General features: G+C 54.0%; 7 protein-coding genes across 7 annotated transcripts; 5 read left to right on the top strand and 2 right to left on the bottom strand.

Annotated features, from left to right (window-relative positions):
* Positions 1-1,813: 1,813 nt before the first annotated feature.
* Positions 1,814-3,636, top strand: CTAM01_04409 (uncharacterized protein; the record flags this gene model as incomplete). Its single annotated transcript, XM_060520439.1, has 3 exons — positions 1,814-2,099; positions 2,161-2,412; positions 2,471-3,636. 3 exons carry the CDS (start codon positions 1,814-1,816, stop codon positions 3,634-3,636), a joined length of 1,704 nt encoding a protein of 567 aa, XP_060385084.1.
* Positions 3,637-3,902: 266 nt separating this feature from the next.
* CTAM01_04408 (centromere/microtubule-binding protein cbf5) lies at positions 3,903-5,217 on the bottom strand (the record flags this gene model as incomplete). The annotated part of the gene is made up of 3 exons (XM_060520438.1): positions 3,903-4,373; positions 4,829-5,105; positions 5,171-5,217. 3 exons carry the CDS (start codon positions 5,215-5,217, stop codon positions 3,903-3,905), a joined length of 795 nt encoding a protein of 264 aa, XP_060385083.1.
* Positions 5,218-5,928: 711 nt separating this feature from the next.
* On the top strand, positions 5,929-6,694 carry CTAM01_04407 (imidazoleglycerol-phosphate dehydratase; the record flags this gene model as incomplete). Its single annotated transcript, XM_060520437.1, has 2 exons — positions 5,929-6,202; positions 6,282-6,694. 2 exons carry the CDS (start codon positions 5,929-5,931, stop codon positions 6,692-6,694), a joined length of 687 nt encoding a protein of 228 aa, XP_060385082.1.
* A 269-nt stretch (positions 6,695-6,963) lies between these two features.
* On the bottom strand, positions 6,964-9,150 carry CTAM01_04406 (uncharacterized protein; the record flags this gene model as incomplete). Its single annotated transcript, XM_060520436.1, has 2 exons — positions 6,964-9,008; positions 9,081-9,150. 2 exons carry the CDS (start codon positions 9,148-9,150, stop codon positions 6,964-6,966), a joined length of 2,115 nt encoding a protein of 704 aa, XP_060385081.1.
* A 708-nt stretch (positions 9,151-9,858) lies between these two features.
* On the top strand, positions 9,859-15,054 carry CTAM01_04405 (uncharacterized protein; the record flags this gene model as incomplete). The annotated part of the gene is made up of 6 exons (XM_060520435.1): positions 9,859-10,071; positions 10,153-12,303; positions 12,368-12,706; positions 12,769-13,768; positions 13,821-14,242; positions 14,296-15,054. The coding sequence occupies 6 exons, from the start codon at positions 9,859-9,861 to the stop codon at positions 15,052-15,054; spliced, it is 4,884 nt and encodes a 1,627-aa protein (XP_060385080.1).
* A 1,922-nt stretch (positions 15,055-16,976) lies between these two features.
* On the top strand, positions 16,977-17,718 carry CTAM01_04404 (ubiquitin-conjugating enzyme; the record flags this gene model as incomplete). The annotated part of the gene is made up of 2 exons (XM_060520434.1): positions 16,977-17,126; positions 17,191-17,718. 2 exons carry the CDS (start codon positions 16,977-16,979, stop codon positions 17,716-17,718), a joined length of 678 nt encoding a protein of 225 aa, XP_060385079.1.
* Positions 17,719-19,185: 1,467 nt separating this feature from the next.
* Positions 19,186-22,245, top strand: CTAM01_04403 (ubiquitin interaction domain-containing protein; the record flags this gene model as incomplete). Its single annotated transcript, XM_060520433.1, has 7 exons — positions 19,186-19,284; positions 19,357-19,413; positions 19,467-19,542; positions 19,604-19,735; positions 19,820-21,139; positions 21,195-21,451; positions 21,511-22,245. The coding sequence occupies 7 exons, from the start codon at positions 19,186-19,188 to the stop codon at positions 22,243-22,245; spliced, it is 2,676 nt and encodes an 891-aa protein (XP_060385078.1).
* Between the last annotated feature and the right edge of the window lie 919 nt (positions 22,246-23,164).

The raw sequence follows: 23,164 nt of genomic DNA, 5'->3' as shown, positions 1-23,164 counted from the left end.
CTGAAGGGTCGAAGCCTCCAGGACCGGGACGTCGTCTGCTTTTCAATTCTCCTAAAGAGTATCGAGGTGGAACCAAGCTGCCGGTGTGAACTATAGAATGAAACGCAACGCGGAACAGAGCTGAGCACAAAATACGGAAGCGATGCTCCACGACTGACTGTCAGTGTCAGTCTGTCAGAAACAAAAAATTCTGTTGCACCGTTACTGGTGGTGGGTGGTGGTGCTCAAGGCGGGAACCTATGCTACCGAGCTCCATTCTGCTGAGGTTCGCCCCGCGGAGGTTGGCTTATGCAGCCACTATCACATCTGTCTTCTATTCACGGAAATTTGGCTGCAAGTGACGACTTCCGCGGGGGACGCCATAGCAAATGGGAGCCAGCCAAGTGCGTTGTGTGGGTGTCTGCAGTAGCATGACCGCTAGCCTAGAGTTGGAAGACGTTGCGTTACCGTCAGGCCCGGCAGCGCTGATAACTCACTGCAGGTAAGGTATTTTGGTAATAACAGATTGCAATTATATGGCTGTGGTGAACTTCATCTCGTTGGTTGATAGACGCGGGAAGCACAATCGCGAGGCTTCAATGCATTCTAAGGCTTACGTGAATCAGAAAACGTTGAAATTTTCAATGCCATGATCATAAGCCAGCGAGAAGTGATAATGAGTGAACAGCATTGCCACTACCTTGGTCCGGCTAGGAGAGACGTCCGAACGTGAGCAACAGACCAGAAGTGAGGGGTAAAGGAATGAGACCGGTCATTCAAGCGAGCCTGTGAGGGAACTTTGGAGAAAATGGAGATATCTCACTCGGGAGACTGCCGCCCGCTCAGAAATGCGACCTCGTGGCAGTCTTGACTCTTGGCCATAGCTTAGGTGGTCTGATTTCCCTCAACCCCGGCCGTTAATCAGAGTGCCAGAGGAGTTCGGTGGCGGAAAGACTGGATCCCTCGGGCGGGAAGACGGCCGCTAAGTGGTTGAATGAAGCCAGGATGAGAGGAGGGGGCCGCATCCCCGGCCGGCGGCTGCGAGGCCACTCAATCCTATCCATTCCGTTTCCACTTCCCGTCTTCAAAAGGCAGGGTATCTCACGCAAAATGTGCCGCCCGACCAGTCAGCGACTCGCATCTTTGCGAACCCCGGCTTGATCTATCTTTGTTTTGGCGCTGGTGTTCATGTTTCCTCACTCCTCATTCGACGGGGTTGACCTCGAACCTCTAGGATTGTGGCACTTTGCGCCGTCTCATTGGCCGTGTGTTCACTCTGATCCATCTCGGCGTGCTATTCTCAGCTCGGAATCCCCCGCCAGGGTCGATCTGGAGAAGCAACGCACGACTTACATGTTCGCTTTACCATGTTGGGGATGCTACATTTTATTTTGGCTTTTTCTTCGGCTGGCTGGAAGCCTGGAAGTCATGGCGACTACTGTACGCTACGGCACACCCTCAAAATAGACCAGCCCTCTCTCTGCAATGAGAATGCTTGCAAATGCAGAGCCGCCTGCCTGTCTTGCATGGGATCGCCGTGCTCCCGCGATGCTACCTCTGTGTTATCCTTTGGTATATCTGCAATACGTCCCTCGGACTCGAAACTTGAACTGCGTCTCTTGATGGATTTTGGAAGGTCCATCTTTGAACTCCGTGTCCTCGATACATTCTGTCAAGTAGACAGTGTCTTTGTGAATCCTTGTTCACTTACACGCGGGGGAAATCGTTGCATGCCATGCTGTTGAAGAAGCTATCATAACCTTCTCCCCGCCTTGGACGCCCTTCCTACGCCCATCCGCCAAAACCCAGACGGCTTCCGACTGGCCTTTTCATAATGTCGACTTTCTCCCTGCGGCATCTCCTTGTCGTGTGCTCTCTCATCATAGCCGCCTTCTCGCTAGAGGTGACACCAGGCTCAGACTGTGCGGCCTTGTGCCTGGGTGGGACGAACGGGACGGTCATCGACACTGCGACATCAGGGACCAACTCCTCCGACATCGTATGCGAGAACAACCAATATCACTCTAGCGGCACCGGCATCAAGTTCAAGAACTGTGTCAACTGTCTGCAGAAGAGCCAGGCTACCAAGGGCCCGGAGAGCGACGCTGCATGGTTCATGTGTAAGATTATAAACACTCACCAGGGTGCTTGCGTGAGTCTTGTCTGACATGATTTTTTTAGACAATGTTCGTTACGCCGTTGACGTCTGTCTGTTCAACGTCCCCGACGCCATCTCCACCATCAACTCGCCCTGCATCATCAACAGCGCCTGCTTGCCCCTCAAGAACGCTCTGACAGCCGCCCTTACAACGCCAGACGCTGATACGGCATACGACTACTGCACGGCGGACGGAAACAAGTTTTCGAGCTCAAGCTGGTGGTCCTGTGTGAAGTGTCTTCAGTCCAGCGACGACCAGAGCTATCTCTCAAACTGTAAGCAGTATGCGAAGAGAAAACTTGCATCAACAAACCCGCTGACCTCCCCCTTCAGTTCTCATCGCCCTCAAGGCCGGCTGCCAACGAAAGCCAACGGACGGAAGTCTGATCGGGCTCACCGGGCAGCTCTTCTCCAAAGAGATTGTCAACATCACCGACTCGGCAACGAACACCACGCTCCCCGGAGACGGCGGAGCCTCCTCGACGACCATGACGCTCGGCACCATCGTGGGCATCGCCGTCGGCGGTGGTCTTGTCTTCGTCGGCGCCATCTGCCTCTTCATCATCTACTGCCGCAAGCAACGTAAACAACGACTCCAGGACGAGGGCGCCTCTCTCCACTACCACCATCAACAACTACCCCCCAGAAGCAACGGCAGCTCCTTCACCGCGACCAGTAATGGGGCCTACCTCCCCATCGGCGGCGCGGACCACAAGAAATCCTCCTCCATCAACTCGTACAACTACGAGCTCCAAGAAAAGAACATCATCGCGAGCAGCAACAACAACAGCTTCAACAACAACGCAGAATACTACGACAGGCTGGAGCAGGAAGTCCAGGCCGGCCGCGAAATCTCCCACTACAACTTTGACCCGCACTCGGGTCACCACGGCCCCAGCAGCGCCTTACCGACACACCCGGCCTACATCCCCCGCGCCATGAGCCGGCAGTCGAATCGCAGCACGCCGACCCCGACGCCGCCGATCCGCAAGACCAACACGCCGGACTCGTACGCCCTGCAGACGTACCTCAACGCGGCAGAGGACCCCCTCTCCACCATCAGACCACCACCCCGCGCCGTATCCCGGACGCCGTCGCCCGCTCGGTCGCAAGGGTCCGCGTCTTTTACTACAACCACCAACAATAACACACCAAAGGTGATTAATATCCCGCCTCCGCCTCCGGGGAAACCTTCGAGGAAGACGTCGGTGCGGATACCCTCCATCTCCCTCCCCTCGGTGCCGCGGATCCGCGTGCCGAAGCAATACTCCCCGCCCTCCATCACAGTCCAAGGCGCTACGCCGATAGCGGACCGCGGCGAGAGGACAAACGAGATGCAAATCTCGGAACCCTTGACCTTCCACGAGGAGAGGTTCAGAGACGAGCCGCTCGCGGGCCGGTCGGCGATAATATCGCACCAGGTGCCGGTGCGGGTTGACCCTGAAGAGTACGAGGGTGATATGCCGATTCGGAGCGGCAAGAGTACTCTGTATGGATAAAAAGGACTTTGAGTTAGGTAGTGGGTAATGTGTCCTTACAATGGCGCAAAGGAACAATCGGTAGTATACCAAGGATTGTACGGAATGGAGGACGGTTCTCTCTTTTTGATATCATGGAGTTTTTTTGGAATGGGTCGGTAGTTTGTATGTTTACAGCGTGCTAGCCTGCGACGTCAGGTAATCAAAGTGATCGAAAGGGTCATGGAACAAATACAATGTTCATCATTGAATAAGTCTATCGTACAACGACTATTGTAGCATTTGAGTTAACCCAGACGTCTGCCAGGTCCTCTTGTCCTCCACGACTCGGGCAAAACACCGCCGCCCTGTGATACACCAGTGCTGCTACCCGAAGTTTGGGCGGAGCCACCACCGCCACCACCGCGAACGGCAGTTCCGTATCCACGCTGATTAAAGCGAGGCGTCTGCACAAGACGAGACAGAAAGCCGGGTGTAGGGATCAGGTTGCTGCCTCCGCTGAACTCAGGCCACACGCGGGACAGGAAATCGTAGAGGTGAGCGGCCAGGAAGCCCATAAGCTGGAGCATAGCGGTGTAGTATCCGCCAGGGAACAGCAACGACACGAGCATCATGCAGAACGGAGTGAGCTGAGCGGGGATGGTGACGAAGTAAAAGTTGGCCTTCATCCCACGTTGGTCTTGGGTGACGGTACGGCACATGGCGAGAATCAAAGCCGGCAGGAAGGCTCCTCCGCCCATGAGGTAGGTGCAGAGTGCCTGTGCGATATTAGCGCATGCTCCTTTGGGCCGAAGCTGGATGATGATAATGATGGTCATGGCAATGGTATAAATAGTGAACAAGAGAAACAAAAACCCAGAGTTCGGGTGTTGATATGTAGGGCGCTAAGAAAACCACTCGAGCAACATTGTGAGGTTGCACGAGCCATCCATAAGACATCCCACCATGCCCACGCCACAAGCCACGTCCCTAAAGCGAAAGAGGACGGGTCGCGCCGTGAGGGTAATCTTCCTCATTTCCAGGAACCGCTGACAGCTGTGGGAATCCACTGTGCGGGCAGATAATATGAGGTGCAAAAGAGTTGTGTGTATAGCAAGAGAGGAAGATATTTCTTCTCTCGTGTGGGCATTGTGTATAATAGAGAAAGTTTTCCCAAGGGGAAATAGCGCATGGTTTTGGACGGACTGCCGGAGCAGCGACAATAACAACTTACCGTGATGACAGTGCAAACGAACATGAGATACCAGATGACATCCTCGCGCCTGGCGAACCTAGGGTTGCCGACCTCGAGCGCCGTCAGGTAGTGGTACAGGAAGTACGTGTCAAAGAGCAGGCCAAGTTGGGGGCCGGTGAGCAAGAAGTTGGTCCCGAGACGCCAAATCTGAGGCGGGATCTGGAAAAGAAACTGGGGCATGAAGATGAACCAGTATCCGTTTGCGACGCCCAGGAGAACAGAAAGAGAGGTGACGAACGCGGCTGTTGCAAATGTTCTGTTCAAGACGAGTCAGCAAGGCTGAGAAAGAGAAGCAAGGTGAGAGGGATGAGCTGTGCTTACCTTGCAACAGGCGGCGCCTGCCAGTAGGCATCGAGGAACTCGGACATATTTTCCAATGTCCAGCAAAGCTGTGTTCCAGTGCGTTGAAAAGGCAGGTAAGTAAGAAGTCGTTGAAGCAAACGAGAGAATGTGGTGATGTTGCAGATGGCAAGGCAGCTAGCAAATTGGCCAGGCTGCACTATTTATCTGCAGGGCGTTGCGGGAAAGGGAAGACGTGACCAATCAGACAGCAGGCTACAGCGCTGATGTGTTGGTGTTGGTCACCTAAGCTCTGTTCCTGACCCGTGTCCTCTCCTTTTGGGGGCGAGCTGGGGAAAGCTGGAAGGACAAAGAAGCGTGCCTACCTCTGCGCTTTTCAATTCTTTTTTTTCTGCCGCTGGAGCTCCATCTCTCTTGGGTGGGCCTGCCCCCCCAAGCGGTGAAAATTGGAGAATGCGGTCGGGTACGATTTACTTACCTTACCTTAGGTAATCGTGGTAATACCTTCCTGACCTTCTGTTAGGTTGATGGCAGCTGCAATCGCTGACAGTTGAGGGGTGATGATTGGGCAATGCCCCACCTCATCCCAAGTCTGCCCCTCCCCGCCACTGGCAGCTCCGACACACGGCGCCCACTGATAACGATTAGTGACTCCAAGAAAAAGTCCCAATTCAGCTTTGACGATACTCAATACACTTGCGATATTTCCTCAATCTTGAGACTAATTCCTCACACACTCCCCTGTTCTCGATCAAATTTGACCTATTCACACACCAGCCATGTCTGCAACATCTCACCCGCCCAGATGGGCCGCCCTCGCGCGCGACACCAACGAGACAAAGATCCAGATGGCACTCAACCTCGATGGCGGGGCATTCCCCCCCGACACGGACGAGAGGCTCACCGCGGCCGTCACCGAACACGCCTCCCAGGCAAGCAAGTCCCAGACCATCAGCGTGAACACGGGCATCGGCTTCCTCGACCACATGCTCCACGCCCTCTCCAAGCACGCCGGCTGGAGTCTGGCCATCGCTTGCAAGGGCGACCTTCACAGTTCGTCTCCCTCAGTAACAACCAGCCAGACATAGAGAGAACCATCCACCCACTTACACCTTGACCTACCCCTGCACAGTCGACGACCACCACACAGCAGAAGACGTCTGCATAGCCCTGGGCTACGCCTTCGCCGCCGCCCTCGGCAGCGCAACCGGCCTCGCCCGCTTCGGCTACGCCTACGCGCCCCTCGACGAGGCCCTCTCCCGCGCCGTCGTCGACCTCTCCAACCGGCCCTACAGCGTCGTCGAGCTTGGCCTCCGCCGCGAAAAGATTGGCGACCTGTCCTGCGAGATGATCCCCCATTGCCTCCAGAGCTTCGCCCAGGGCGCCAGAATCACCCTCCACGTCGACTGCCTCCGCGGCGAAAACGACCACCACCGCGCTGAGAGCGCCTTCAAGGCCCTCGCCGTCGCCGTTAAGATGGCCACCAGCCGCGTCGCTGGTAAGGAGGGCGAGGTGCCTAGCACCAAGGGAACCTTGAGCGCATAAGGAAAGAAAAGGGAAAAATAAAAGACAGGAAAAAAAAACATGGTAAAAACGTAAATCATGGGGAACACACAGCCTGCGAGAGAGAGGTTTCTTGGAATCATTTGAATAATCCGAGTTGATATGATACCCACGCCAAACTCCATGCTATCATCTTCGGTGGTCGAAAAAGACTACTCGTACAATAATGCCTGAATCATATCCCTTCAACCCAAACGCCATACACACTAAAGAGCGGAAGAATGTGAACCGCCCCAAAATGCAAATTAACATTATGAGCGCTGTGGTCGCATGTTCTCCTTGTTATTGCTCTGGCCCGACGCTGCGCGCCTCTTGTCGGCCTTTCTCTGTTCTATTCGCGCGATGGCCGCTGCTCGTCTCTGCGGAGGTAATGTGCTCTTGGACATGTTTGCCGCCAGCATGGTGCTGGCCTCGACATCGGGCTCTCCCGGCCCCCCTAGCCGAGCAAAACGATCCTGTAGCAAATCGATTGGTGCGTCCTTGTCCTTGCTGGAGAACCTGTGTCGAGGTGCCGGCGTGTTGCCTGTCGGAACCTCGCTCGAGGTGACAATCCGGTCGTTCAGATCAGGACCTAGGTATTCTCTGTTGCGGGGTGACCTTGGGATGAAAGGTCGCCACTTAGGCTTGTCAAGACTGATACGATTCGAAAAGATTTCGGACTGGGGGCGCCTCGGTGGTTCTCTCGCCGGCGGCTCGTCGTCTGAACTGGGGGAGTCGGCATCTCGCTGATATTTGTCTCGAAGATTTTGAGACTTTGGCTCGTTGAGCTTCTTCCCTAGTGATTCTACCAGGTCGAAGCTCCGGCGGCCTATTTCGGTCGATGTTTTACGGCCTTTGTGATCCGCAGTGAAGCGGTCAGTCTCTTGAGCGCGTTGTTCTCTGACGGCAGGCTCTCGTTCATGGGGAACAGCAGTGTTCTTCGTCTTCGGTACATCAGCTGTTCCTGCTTTGAGAGTCTTGTTTTCTCTCTTGAGCTCGTTGATCTTCTCCGTCGCCTTCTCTAAGATGCGCCGCGTATCTTCTTGCGTAGCTTCGGCATCCATTCTGTAATTCTCAAACTCCGACTTTAACTTGCGTAACTCATCGTCTTTCTTGCGAATCGCATCCTCTAGCTCGTCCACGCGCTTCCCCGTTGTCGTGGCGTCATTGCCTTGTTCCTTGTTCTGTGATGGTTGTTGCTCGGCAAGCCGTTTGTTTTCTTCGGCGAGCTTGTTTGCTCGTTGCTCTGCAAACAGGAGATCGGACTTCAGCCGCTCTACTTCCTCTCGTAGCTGCCCATTCTCCTTGACTTGTGTTCTAGCCTTCCTCAATTCTCGCTGGGCCTCGAGCAAGGTCTTGTGTGTTCGTGGTGAGGCAGCCTGCCGCCGGCGCCTGCTTCGTGCATCCCCCTCGTCGTCTTCGCCATTCTCGCGGTTCTCTAAAAGGGCCGCCAATTCTTGCACCTGCGTCCGGTACTCAACAGCTACGGCAGTCTGTTTTGCCAAGTCTTTGATGAGCTGAGGGTTGTCTCTCTCTTCGCCGCTGGCTCGCTGCTTCGCAGCAATCTGCGCCGCCATCTCAGAGATCTTCTTCTCCATTTTGGCGGCCTTCTCTTGCTCCTCCCTGAGTTTGGCGTTGAGGTCGATAGCCTCGGCGTCCTTCATCTTGGCGTATGACTTGGCAAGCTGTTTGTACTTGAGCAATTTCTCCATCTCGGCTTTAGCGTCCTGGTGATATTGTTCGAATTCCGACTTCCAGTACTTGCCCGACCGCGAATGGGGCTCGTTAAGGTCCATTGTGATATCGTGCATGCATTGGTCGTCGTCAGCCTCCTCCCATTCGTCCTCAGCATCGTCGCTCCTGGCTGCGGTGGTCCGCGTCTGGCTCCTCTCCCGCGAGCTTGAAGTTCCTTTGTTGCGTCGTGAGTTCTCCATTGTTTCGGTCAATCTGGTGCGCTTGCTTGCGGAGTCGCTGGTCGTGTCGGCAAAACTGTCTGGGAACCTCCCCGGTCGTTCCTCGGTGTCTACTTCTTTGCCCTTTCTGTTGTCGACCTTCTTGTTATCCAGCACATCGTGCCCGAACGACACACGCTTCCGTCGAGAGGTTCCGGTTCCAGGAGTGAGAAGAATTCCTTGAGGTTGTTTCATCGGGGTTCGGGATTCAGCATCAGAGTCGTCTTCGTCCTTGCGACGCGCCATGGTGGCAGTATTATCGTCGTCAGGTCGCGCGGGTGTTCCAAAGATGGCGCTTTTGAGTGCGCGGGCGGCAAAGACGGGCGCGGGCGTATCTGGTTGCTCAATCTGTGTTGTGTCGTCTGCTGTGGATTAGAAGTCAGAAAAGCCGTGCGATGCGGCGAGAAAGAAGGGTCAGTCTGGCTGGGTCTTCTCACCTGCGCCTGCGTTTGCTCTGTTTCCCCCCGACGCGCCCTCCAACCCTCGTCTAAGAACCCAGCCCAACATCCTAGGTTGCTTGTGGGCTTCTTATCGGTGGAGGAAGTTGGTTGTGCCAGTAGATGTATGCACGCGGATCAATGGTGTTTGAGGTTGAGCGGAGTCCGACAGACGAGATCACATCACATGCGCTCGTGTCCCGGCGGGTCAGGTATTAATTATTTGCGCAGTCTTTGGTGATCTGACCGCGGCGAACAGATGTGGTTTCTCAGTTGTTTACTTTGTTACCGCATACGGACGGCGCGTCCGTGGTTCGGCCCCTGGCCCCACACAGTGCTGAGTCACCCCGTGTGCACACTGCCTCCAATGTCTGTCACTTCCATTGCCCCTCGTCTCAGGGTTCTTCAGAGCTTCAGGCGCCTTGGCCCACTGAAAAGAGCAACTAAGACGGTCAGCGTCATCATTGAGGGGCACTTGTTCGCCCCAAAACGACTACCCACTTTCAGTTTGGCAGCGGTAAGGCACCCAGCTGAAGGCGAATGCGCCGTACTGTGACAGCGCACCAGGCCGCCAGCCGTCGATGGTCGCGGTGTGGCGCTTTCATCGGCTAGACCTGCGCTTGTGACTTCTTCCTCTTTTCTTCCTAGCTCTTCTTCACCCATATCACTATATCTGAATAACTAACTTTGCTCAACGTACCAATTATGGCTTTCCCGTAACGGACTGTCACGGCTCGCGCTGTGGTGATTCGTCAAGCCTTTTCTCGTCGTCCTCGATATGGCGTGGAAATCATCCGGGGTGTGGAACAAGCCCATCGACAAACCGCAGAAAAATGAAGATGACTCAAGCTTTCCGGGACTCAAACCAAAGGGTCCCGAGGCCGCCCCCAAGTTGGAGTATGAAGAGCTCCAGCAGAACGAGCTCATCGCCCTTGAAGCCATTTATGGAGAGGATTTCATGAGGCATGCAGAGACGCCGGGTGCCTGGAAGGTAATGAACACAATTATATCGTCCTGTCCTCAGTATAACAAGGTTTTACTGAACAGAGCGTGATGCTGACGCTCCAAACAGAAATCTGACCCCTCGTTCGATGTTCGCATCAGAGCTTCATCAGATGAAGACTTTGCAGTTACGCTGGGCGTGGTGATGACTGCTACGTACCCTAGAAGCCCGCCGCTGCTAACACTGAAGAACACTGGCGACCTTCGCGAGGTCACTCTGTTCAAACTTCAAAAGTATCTCGAAACAGAGCCCAAGATCTTTGCTACCGAGGAGCAGGAGATGGTGGACCGTATCGTAGAGGGACTCAGAGACGTTCTCGAAGACGCGGCCCAGGCAAAGGCGAAGGGACTCGAGCTGCCTTCGTTGGAAGAGGAGAGAGCGGCTCACGAGGCCTCGTTGGCCAAGTTGGCCGAAGAACAGAAACAGGCCGAGGAGCGCAAGAAGGAAGAGGAAAGCAAGGAGGAGGAGAGGGTTCTCGGTGGCTTGTTGCAGGTTGAATTAAAGCGTCAGAAAGAGAAAGCCAAGGAGACACGAAAAAAGAACCGCCCCAACGGAGGATTACCATCTCTCGACACAATGGACGGCCCCAACTGGCCCGAAAGTGGCCGCATTATCTTTGACAGACCTTGCCAGACCACCGACAAGACTGGAAATGCCATTTCCTTCCAGGCTGTCTTTGGAAAGTCTGAGATTGCCAAAGGTCCCGTCTCAACCGTCTTCTCCGTCTGGCCTCTCGTTGGCAGCGGACAGGAGTGCCCCAACTTGACGCTCAAGGAGACCGTTCTTCGCCCGGCTTCAAAAGACACTGCGGTGTTCAAGAAGCAGATCCAGTCACTCGAGGGTCAGCTGGAAGCGCTCAAACAGGTGCGTCATCGCAACTTGCTCGAGGTCTTGGATTTCAAGGTAGAGCGCGAGAAAAACAATGTCGAGAAAGCGTCAGCAAGCCTCTGGACTGTCAATGTCCTCACGCCCAGTGCTGAGAAGGGATCATTAGCCGAGCTGCTCGATCTGGCTGGCCAATTGGACACCAGCAAAGTGCGTGCCTGGACACGGGATCTCTTGGATGCCCTGAACTTCCTGCACAACAAGTCTCTGGTGCATCAGGATATCCATGCCGGAAATGTTCTGCTCTTCCGGGAACAGACAGGAGAAGTCGTGCCGAAGTTGTCAGACGCAGGCTACCAAAGGGAGTTACATAACATCTCCTCCAAGGGACAGGCGCCACTTGGATTGAGCTCTGCAAAGTCTGCATATTGGCTGCCGCCAGAGACTGCAGCTTTATCGAAGCAGCATTATACACAAAAGACGGATATGTGGGAGTTTGGCATCGTTTTTCTTCAAATGATATTTGGACTTGACGTGCCTCAAAAATACCACTCACCCTCTGCTGTCTCCGACTCCATGTCTCTATCGCGGCCTCTGCAGGAGTTGGTGACTAGGTTCTTCAAACCGGATCCCAAGAAACGACCACGTGCTTTCGAACTCGGCTCCAGCGAGTTCCTCGCCACCGACGCCCCTGTGATCGTCGAGGATACCGCTTCAATTGCGTCCAATTACCACTCCGTAAACGCATTATCGCCAATACCTCCGAGATTGAGACGCGAGTCAACGAATAGAACTCTCACTTCGTCGAGATACCGGGAAGACTTCGACGAGGAAGGTCGACTCGGCAAAGGAGGATTCGGCGAGGTTGTCAAAGCTCGGAAGAAGCTGGATGGGCAGATCTATGCCATCAAGAAGATTAGCCAAAGGTCACAAGCAAGCTTGACAGAAATTCTGAAAGAAGTTCGTCTACTATCGCAGCTCAGTCACCCGGCTGTGGTGCGCTATTATAACACTTGGGTTGAGGAGATACCGGATCAGTCTGATACGGAGGGAGACACGTCCACGGACGATCTGAACACGGAAGACTCTCGCGATACCATTTCACAGGACCCGGCGATTCACTTTGCAACCAGCACCGGCGGCCTGGATTTCATGTCTTCGAGTGGCTATCCCCAGGTGGAATTCGGCTACGATGATTCGGACGCCGAGGAAGAATCTGAAGAAGATGAGGAAGACGATGAAGAAGGTTCCGAGGAAGAAACTGATTCAGATGACGACGACAGCAGCCAGGCTGTCGGGAACGGCCCCAGGAGCAGGGAAATTCAGAGAAGAATCAAGCCCCAGCGATCTTTCCGAACCGTGTTGTACATTTCCATGGAGTACTGCGAAAAGAGGGTGAGTGTTCATACCACACAGAATACACTCCCTACGAAACCATCGGCGAGACTGACAGCAATAGACGTTACGTGATCTGATCACTCGAAAGCTGTACCAAAACACGCCGGAAATATGGCGTCTTTTCCGTCAGGTTCTCGAAGGTCTGGCACATATCCACGGTCTAAGTATCGTCCATCGAGATCTCAAACCTGAAAATATCTTCATTGCTCACAGCAGTGATGGGACGGATAATGTCAAGATCGGAGACTTTGGATTGGCCACTAGCGGTCAGTTTGCGGTCGATCGGGCTCTTCCTAACGCCATGGAGTCGGACGATATTACCAGGAGTATCGGGACTACGTCGTATGCTGCGCCGGAAGTGCGCTCCGGGTCTAGCGGGATGTACAGCTCAAAAGTGGATGTAAGTCTCTAGCGCAAACTATGTTGTTTTGGTTTGGTGATCGTGTCGCTGACACTGTTTAGATGTACTCTCTGGGCATCATTTTCTTCGAGATGTGTTATCCCCCGATGTTGGGCATGCAAAGAGCAGAAGTTCTCGAGAAGCTCCGGCGACCAAGTCCCGAGCTCCCTGTGGATTTCAAGCCTGCCGAAAAGATACAGACGGATATCGTCCTGTCTCTCATCACCCACAATCCCAAAGAAAGGCCATCGAGTGCAGAATTGCTGCAAAGTGGTAAGCTTCCGGTGCAAATGGAAAGCGAGACCATCAGACGAACGTTGGCTGGTCTAGCCGACCCCAGCTCGCCTTACTACAAGAAGATGCTTTCGACGCTTTTCTCACGGCCCCTGGAGCAAGCTAAAGATTACGCTTGGGACATGCATGAGGCGAGTCCCAGCCAGGCAGACTTGCTCAACCAGAGCATCGTCAAGGAAACGCTGATTTCCATATTTCGCCGACACGGAGCTCTGGAATGTCAGCGCACTTGCCTCTACCCGCGGTCATCCCACTATGCAGAGAACGTCATGAGACTCCTGGACTCGAACGGTACCGTTCTGCAGCTGCCGTTTGATCTCACAATGGGCCACGCAAGGATGCTTGCCAAAGCCAGCGGGACTCCGGGCGTCCAGCGCACTTTCACTTTTGGCAATATTTTTCGTGATAAGGGTGATACCGGGCAACCCTATATGCTGGGCGAAGTTGACTTTGACATTGTCACGACCACCACCCTTGACATGGCACTGAAGGAGGCCGAGGTTCTCAAAGTGCTCGACGAAATCATTGCCACGTTTCCATTACTATCTACGAGCCAGATGTGTTTTCATCTAGGACATTCCGACTTGCTGCAACTAATCTTTGACTATTGTCGCGTCGAGCATGGCTCCCGAAGGGCTGTGGCAGATGTTCTCAGCAAGCTCAATATTCATCACTGGTCCTGGCAGAAGATCAGAGCCCAGCTGCGTTCTCCCCTCGTAGGCCTTTCGGCAACCAGTGTCGATGAGTTGCAACGATTTGACTTTCGAGGTTTGCCGGCTTCCATTTCTATTACTTTGAGGCACATACTAACAGGATTCAGATACGCCGTCCAAGGCCTTCTCCAAGCTCAAGACACTATTTGAAGGCACTGACATGTATCAGCGAGCCTCGTCGACTTTGGCCCACCTAAGAGAGGTCTCGGAGTATGCCAAGCGACTTGGAGTCACAAGCAAGATCTATGTCACGCCATTGAACAGTCTGAAAGAAAGCTTCTATACCGGCGGCACTCTATTCTCCTGCCTCTACGACAAGAAGATGAAGGATGTGTTTGCCGCGGGTGGCAGATACGACAGCCTCATCAGGGAGAATCGTCCTAGGATTGGCAGCCATTACGAAGAGCGCCACGCGGTGGGATTCAACCTGTCGTGGGAGAAGCTTTCGAGGGCCCCAAAAACGAGCGGAAAAGCATTCCTCAAAAAGTCGGAAGAAGAGGGTCACAACATGTTTAGCAGCACGAAGAGAGTAAGTCATCGTTTTCCCTCCTGGTTGGTCTGGCTGCTCACAACAAGTCACAGTGCGATGCCCTCGTGGCCAGCTTCGACGCTGCCGTCCTGCGGTCTACGGGCATAGAGATCCTGCAGACTCTGTGGTCGCACAACATCAGCGCCGAGCTCGCGAGAGATGCGCGGTCCCCAGAAGACTTGCTCTCTCGCAACCGCGACGAGGGCTACTCCTGGGTCATCATCATCAAGCAAGACGCCATCCTCAAGGTCAAGACCATGGACAAGAAGGACACGCCGGACGTTGACATACCCATGGCGCAGCTTCTCTCATGGCTGCGCGCTGAGATCCGGGAGCGGGACTCCAAGGAGTCCAAGTCGGCGGCGATGGTCAAGTCGCGGGCCGGTGGCGGCGGGCAGCAGGCCGAGACCAACGCGACGATGGAGACGTACCACCACCAGGAGCAGGACGTGCGGGTGCTGGTGGCGGGGACGCGGAGCAAAAAGTTCAATCGCAGGACGGTCGTGGAGCAGGCGCAGGTGAGCGCGGCGAGCCTGGTGCGGTCGTTCCTCGACGGGCCGATCCTGGCCATCGAGACGACGGATCAGGTGATGGACCTCATCCGGGACACGTGCCTTTCGGACGGGGAGAGCTGGCGGCGGGTGGAGCACAGCGTCACGACGGCGGAGAAGAAGTACGTGAGGGAGATTCACGACATGTTGCTGAATTGGAAGTGGGCGTGGGAGAAGAAGGGCGGCAGCGGCGGCAGCCGGCACGCGTTTTTATACAACTTCCGGACAGGGAATTGCATCTACTATGATTTGGGAGCATAGTCAGATGGGTAAGGTAGATGGGGCGAGCTTGTAACTTGCTGCCGCAAGACACAGAGAAATAAAGAAATGGAGAATTCCTGGAAGCTCAATTGTTTTGTTCCTGATTCCTTTCCAAGGTCCTTTATCGGTTTTCTTTACCATTTCTACCGAGAGTTCGTACTGAAGCACCAATTTCGTTCGAGTCTGCAAGAACAATCCCTTGGTGTAGGTTGTGGCGGTTGGCAGCGGTGGTGCCAAAACCAGCACAATGAACGGGAAAGCAGGGGTCCGATGCCGGGGCGGTAACTTGTGACGTGGGTTTCTGCGAGTTTGCATGGCTGGGTCGGGACGATCGGACCAAGGAGCATTGAGTTTATCTGGGGTTCGACTTGGTTTACCTACACTACTGTGACGCCTTTCTTGCGACATACCATGTATGTAAAGTAGGTAATAAGGATTTACGTGCCGGGTCGTTATGCGAGGACAGAGGCTCCCGGTCAGGTACCGAAACGGAAGTATTTTGGAGCGTTTGATCAGTTGATTGCCAACTTGTACGGATACCTTGATGGCATATTATAGAGGATGGATACTATGATGGACCTCATATTATTTGCAACTTTTATCCGTATTAGTGTCCTTAGTCATCTTGGGCAGTCTTTGGAAACAGTAGCTAAGGTAGATGGGATACTCGAGGGAATCATGCGGTGTAAGTGCTGTGCTGGTACCTGATGTGGTGACAGGCTGAAATGCACAGACAACAAAGAGAAACCTGGCAGTGCCTGTGAGGTGCATGGCGAGTCCGGACCACCACCCCTTTGCAGTGTCAGAGTGTGTTGTTGGCTTGGAGTTGAAGACTGGAGGTGGCGGAGGCGAGGTCGAGTAAACATACACAAAGATGACACAGCAATACTGATGGCAGAGCAGACAAAAGATTTTCCATTGCGAAAGGTTTGTTGGTGGCGGTATATTTGGCTGGCTGACTGATGCTTGCATTGGTGAAGTGACCTTTACATTATTGTGCGAATACTTCACAAGGTCTTCGCATGTCCAAGGACAATTAGACAAGGGCCAGAAGCACAGGCACCCGACAGCGGCAGACAAGGAGTACTTACTCCGCAAGGTAGGGTGCTGGTACTGCTAGGGCCAAGGACAGACGACGGCTCTGAAGCTGGCCACGGATCCGAGACACTGCGTGACCTCCTTGAGGAGTCTAGCCATCTCGGGTGGTCCCTGGTCCCATGGTATCCCAAATCGTCCAGGCAGGGCAGTTTCCGGTCTACTAACCTTGCGGAGTACCTCATGGCAGGGAACCTTGATAAATCGCAAAGGGACCACCTCAGACTCTGGCTGGAATTGCTGCTTTCTAAATATGAGACTATCTCTTTGCATCGCGACTTCCCGTTGTTCAGCTTTGTCCCCGGATGCCCTCTTCTTTTTCTCTCACATCGCACACAGCATAAAATCTCTCTCCCTGGACCAGGCCTTTACCGCCGCTCCATTCCCCGTCTCATACTCTTACACACCCGAATCCCACCACCCACCAAATAGCCCCAGGTCTTCATACGTACGGGTCGGTCCTCCCGTCTCCCTTTATCTTATCGCCTGCCGCCCACTCCGAGTCAGGTCGGTGGTTTATCGAGTCATCCCCTTTCGCCCCTCCATACCCTCCATCCCACCTCATCGTCGCTTCCTTTCTCTGGTCACACGCCTCTTGTGAGAACTTGCGGTGCGCCTTCTTCACTGTCTGCCCACACGAGTGCCCTCCTTTTTCTACTGCTGCTCGTGCACACAATTGCATACTTGCATCGTATCAAATTCCGACATCTTCTTCTCTGCGACAAATCGATCTCATCGCTCCAACTTCATCCCACTCCCTCACGACTAAGTGGTTCTTTCCCGCATACTAATCACCGCCACCTTACCGTTATAAATACTCCAACATCATGGCGCAGAAGCGATTGATGAGTGAATATCAAACCCTGCAGAAGGAGAAATGGGTTCACATTGATGTCGACGAGCGGAATGTCTTGAACTGGAAGCTTGGCCTCATGGTCGTCAACCCTGACAGCGCCTTCAACGGAGGCTATCTCAAGGTTTGTTTGATCTTCCCTGCCCCAAATACACTGTAAAAGCACACGGCTTACTGAATTTTTCTAGGCCGAAATGACGTTTCCTCGAGACTACCCATACCAGCCTCCCACCTTCCGCTTCCTCAACAAGAATATCTGCCACCCAAACATCTACACCGACGGCAAGCTCTGCATCTCCATCCTCCACACTCCCGGCGAAGACGAGCAGTCTGGCGAACAGGCCTGCGAGCGTTGGTCTCCCCTGCAGGGCGTCGAGTCGGTCTTGCGTTCTGTCCTGCTCCTTCTGGACGACCCTGAGATCAACTCTCCCGCCAACGTCGACGCAAGCGTTCTCTACCGTGACAACCGCGCCGAGTACCAGAAGAGAGCGCAAGATACGGTCGCGAAGTCCAAGAAGGACATTCCCGAGGGTGTGGTCTTCCCCACATCTGCTGATCTGGAGCCTGTGCCTCAGAAGCCCATCGACGACGACGCCTTCTGGAACGAGACGGACGACGAGGGCGACTTTGATTTGGGCGGCAGAGATAGCGACTTCGACATGGATGAGTACAACGAGGACGATGAAGACGAGGATGCGGACGACGATAAGCCTTGAATCCAACCCTCGAACATGGGAATCGACCCAGCACACACTTTTCTGCTCCAACATGAACCTGCGACACCAAGAAATGCAAACACTTCCCGGCGGGCACTCTGACTTGGCGGCGGCGGCGGCGGCGTTTGCGGTGGTCTCCTTTGCCATCTCTCACATTACTTACATCTTTCTTCCTCTACACGCATGATAATGCATAGCGACGGCCCCGGGCGTTTTACCGGCTGTCAGCACGGCCTGCTTAGGCTAACACGGCGTCTTGGTTTCTTTTACGGGTTTGGCATCATTCAATGTCTGAGGAGGGCTTCTGGGAAGGGCTTCCACACAGGGATACGGGAGTTCATATTTGGCTCTGCAAAAGCAGAGAAATCAGAAGGGGGCGGGATTCAGTAGTTTGGTGGCTGATTGGCAAACCAAGCAGCCAGAACAGCGTATGAGATACCGCACTTAGACCAATCAATGATTTTACAACTGAGCAACTGCAGAGTGCGCCACTGTGGGAAAATTTAGCAAAGCTCGATTATCTGAGAAAGTATACCGTACCTTTTGCGGGTAATAAGCAGACTTTCCCTGACGTTCTCGGCCAGTCTATCGCACCTTTATGTACCTACTCCGGTCACTTTCCATCTGCCGCTTGTCGGTCCAACATTCGCGACGACTGGGCCGGCAGTGGCCGTAAACGTGCACGCCGTTCCGATCCTTCAGCACCGTAAGGGGCCTAAAGTGTAAATTTGCCCCGCTGACACCATCAGCATCCATGAGGGTTTTCAATGACCTTGTCTTACCTAACTTTCTACGAAGTAGATGGGTAACATCAGGAAGAAAGACCTATTGCCGACTATTCTCCTTTCTCTAAGTAGTTGAGCCTAGAGCTCGATTTACATGTTTGCTTAATTGTGTCCCAAAGGCTAGGTGCCTATGAGGGTAAAGAGTGATGGTGACGGCAGATGGTGGGGAAGTGTCTTTGTGCCGCTGCTACCTTGGGACGCGCTGTCCGCCAGAGCAATCGGCAGGACAGACAGCTCGTGGGGCCTTCTCAGCACAGGTCTACGTACTTGCATCCGATGCCACTTCCACGTCCCTTAGGTACCATACCGAACGTGAGGTGTCCTGACCCCATCTGACGACAAGACGAACGGAGTGGAATTGCGAGTCCGCTGGCACTGCTTTCTCCCGTACTGTTACTGAGTGCTGCCTTCCGACCTTTCTTCCGCACCCTTACGGGCAGCATCACGCCTAGACCGGGTCGCCTCTACAGTACGTCGGGTCCTTTCCGTTTGGCACTACCCACACCTCCGAGCCTCTCTCTGGCAAAGCTACATGCGCCAGGTCACCTACGACTCCAGCCCGTCTTCCTCGATAGCCATGCGCAACTACCCTCGACCCTTCCATCACCGTCGCTTTTAATCGAACCATTCGCAACGAATCGATTCGACAACAATATTCTTGTCTGAGGGGTGGCTCTACAACATGGCGCCTGAACCCACGCCTGAGGATGTGGACAACTTCCTTGAGTTCTCGGGCCTTGACCCCGCCAGAGACCGTAATATCGTCATTACGGCACTCAAGGTGAGATGACGGCGGCTGTTGGACAAGCGCGATGCTCGTCCTGCTGCACAGAAGGGCTGACGTGGAGTACAGAGCAACAGCAATCGGGATGAGCTTGCGTCAGAGGTCTTGATAGATGGAGTGGACGTGGTATGTCGTGCCCTGGTCAAAGGGCGCTTCATCGCAGCTAACAGGGCTCCCAGTTCCGGAGGAAATACACATGGGACGACACAGCATTCGGAGCCAGTCGTGACGGGGAGCCGAACCACACGGGTATAGGTGCGTCTGGTCCTGCGCTCCAGCAGCTGGAGATATCGTGTTGCTGACTCTTGCTGGCCAGCTTTTAACATCGAGGCCCCCGACAATGCCGTCATACAAGGCGTTACGCCTCCACCCGACAACGGCTTCTACGGGCCTTCAGCAGGTGCTCCCTCACGACCTCCATCGAGAACAAACAACCGATCGCCGCTTGGTAGGATGATTGACTGGACGACCGGGGACCTTTCCGGTACTGCCTTCCCTGTTGTGTGGGGCTTTGGCTGACCATGGACATTAGGAGCTCCCAGTACCGCTGCGCAAGAAGAGGACGATTACAACAGGGCCATTCGAGACTCCCAGCGGGATGCAGACTACATACCTCAGGAAGCCGGCGTCACGGGCGGAAGCGCCGGCGCCCCGCACTTTGGACCTGCCAACAGGTCTGACTACGACTCGAATAGCTGGGCTATGGTGACGACGGCAACGAGCTCGTACCAAACGACAGTCGATGACGACCCCGCCCCTTCTGCGAGGAAGCGAGAAGATGACGCCCCGGCGTTCCTTGTGCAGAGAACCACGGCACGCACATCTAAGCACCATCTGGATTCCGTGTTGACAATTCTGCATGAGATTCCGCTTGCACGCAATATCTTACTGCAGGGTGGTGAACAAGCTGCCAGCTATGGCCACAACAGCGAATGGTGGAAAGGTCAACCGATATACGCCCCTCACGTCCTGGCCGCCATGAACCAAGGCGACCTCCAGTGGGCTGACGACACGAAGCCGAACTTTCATGAGGAGATTCATCGTCTAATGGCTTTTTTGGACCTGACTGAGAGAAGCTACGGTTCTGTCGATTCCATGGCTGATCTGGTTCCCAAAACCAACTTCGCTACCGAGAGGCAGTTCTTTGACACACTCGTCGAGAAGACCGATGCCGATGTCATCAAACCCCTGACGCACCTAGCATGCCCCATGTCTACAGATACCTTGGAGAGGACTCAGGACCCACACAGATTTGCTTTTTTGAACTTTGAGTTGACGAAGAGTCAATATGAAAAGACGACGTCTCTGTACGAAGCTTGGAACTGGATCGTGTGGCACGATGTCATGACGTGGCTGGAGCTCAATGCGGATACCGGAATGGTTGTTCTCGACGACATGGGCGAGGTCATGACAGTTGTTATCGATGGCGATGGCACGCCCGATAAGCTTGACATTCCCGAAGTGTGGTATCCAGAGCGCTATCTAGAGAGCCGGAAGGAAGAGGCAAAGGTCTGCCAGGAACACCTTGCGTGGGTGCATAGAATGCTCTACGAGGCCGAATCCAAGGAGTTCGAGCTCACTAAGTGGATTGATCCGAAGACCGACAAGGTCCACAACAAAGAGGAAATGCTGGAGAAGACAATCAAGGAGTATGAGAGCCACGTCAACTATCTGGACGGCCTGGGACGGTTCAGAGAGCTGCGAAAGTCAGACGACGATGAGCAAGGTACCCTTCGTCTAGAAGACGTGCCGTGTGTCTTGTCTGAAGGCGAGGAGGAGCTTTTCAAGGGCTCGCAAAAGGTGCTCCAGAGATGCAAGTGGCAGCTTGCTCAAGTCAGAGAAAAGCAACAGAGTACGTCGAGCTCAATTTTTACCATATGTTTATCGGCCACTAATAATGGAAGCAGAACTCAAGTGGGAACGTGAGAGGCTTGAGGAAAGGAAGCAGTATCTCAACACTATACTGACTGACCCCGACAAGCCAGGCTTGAGCAAGCCGTTCACTGGCAAGAAGTACCTCTTGAGGGGAATAGCAACGCAGCAAAACGTGACATATGTCTGCAAGCGAGCCGAGCCGACCCTCATTGACATTGATGAGACGCCGACTTTAGTAGATCAGTGGTGGCGGCTGTCTTATAGTGCGAAACAATACGCAAAGGCCGAGGTACGCGAAGCTGCAGCGTGTTTCTCTTCGGGACTCACTTGGATGCTGACTTATTACAGAAATACACCTTCCAACAGGTGGTTGACGCAATCTACTTTGAGACTAAGAACCCGTTGCTCGTGTATGCTACAGAAGACGCAATCAATACGCCTGTGTCACCGCTTTCAGACGCCCTATTACGGTTCGCAAAGGCCGAGAACAAGACTTTCAGGCAAGAATTGAACCAGGAAACCACGGAGGAAGTGGCCAACTTGAGAAACACAAACATGTCGCCAATTTCGCCGTCCAAGAGGAAATACCGGTCAGGCAGCGTCGATTCTATGGCAACCAACCGAGCTTCATTGGGCAACAGCGATACTAACTCGCGCGCCGGGGACTTTGAGACGGATCCATTCGGCGACGGAGACGGCACCATGGACACGGAAATGACCGATCTGTCGACCAGGCAAAGTACTACAGAGACACAAAACTCGAGTCTAGCCCAGGTCATGTACTCTAGTGAGACGCAAGATAAGGCACGAGGAGGTTACGACATCAACGGGCCAGGCATGGGACAGGACGGCCTTTCGACCAGTGCTCCCACGGACGACGTCACAGAGATTAGTCGTACAGTGACGCCAGACGTAGACGTGGAAGAGCCAGCCAAGGGGCCCGAGATGCAGGAACGGAGCGGAAGCGGGGCCGGATCGCCATTCATGGCTAGACACTCGATTTATGGAACGGCACACGACCCCAGAGATGAGCAAAAGACGATAAAAATGATGGATATGGAGATTCCCGATGAGCATCAGTAGCTTGGGCACTAGAGAGCATTACAGGGGGGAAGGTTTGGTCTACACAGGGAGACTTGCAAAGGCATAACGATACAGGCAAAGCCTTGAGAGGTATGCAAAGCAGCAAGCATCTTTTGCTTCTCGGAGGCTCTGCAGCACAGCACAGCGCAACACGGCATTGACATGGTATGATGATGATGTATGCAATAGGCGATGAGATTATCAATCATTGGATACTCCATTGGCTCGGTTTATTTGATGCAAGCATGCGTACCTACCTACTTTGCACCTAATTCACCAATGATCAATATTGTCATTGACGTAGGTGCCTTATCTTGTATTACGTATGTCGGATAACTGCGTAGAAGGTTCTCGAAGCTTCTTATTCAACTGGGAGAAGTGAGAGACGCTACAGGGATATAGTGGCTTGAAGCGGCGCTCGAGCCACGGCATGAGCCTGACTCCGCTATTCCCGCACGGCAAGAGACCCCGCCATTTTCGTCATTGTCCATTTGCGACTGCTTCCCTGCTGCCCAAAGAGCTCCCTGGCTGATGATACTCGTCTGGAATGAAGGATATCATGAGCATAAGTACCTATCTCAGGACCCCGTTTACTAAAAGACTGGATAAGTACTATCTAGATGTAGAGGATTGTATGGATACTTTTGTGATCAGACAATCTCGAGACCAAGGGCCTGACTGGACGAGCCCCATCCAGCCTTTCTGCGCTCTTCCATCGAGGCAGTTCGAGTGAGATCACCCGATTCGACGCCCCGCCAGGTTTTGGGTCGCAAAGTCACACGGGGACGGGGGTAAAGGTGGTCGAGGCTCCCCCTCCTTCCTTCCTGCTCCCGCCAATCCCGTCCTCTTAGGCTCTCCCTTCCCACCCCCCTGCTCTTTGGGGCTAGGCTCCTCTCTCGAGAGACGGGCACCGAACCTT

This window comes from Colletotrichum tamarilloi (genome assembly GCF_030869305.1).
Source record: "Colletotrichum tamarilloi strain Tom-12 chromosome Unknown Scaffold_10.1, whole genome shotgun sequence".
NCBI classification, from domain to species: Eukaryota; Fungi; Ascomycota; class Sordariomycetes; order Glomerellales; family Glomerellaceae; genus Colletotrichum; species Colletotrichum tamarilloi.
This window is presented reverse-complemented; position numbering and strand designations above follow the sequence as displayed.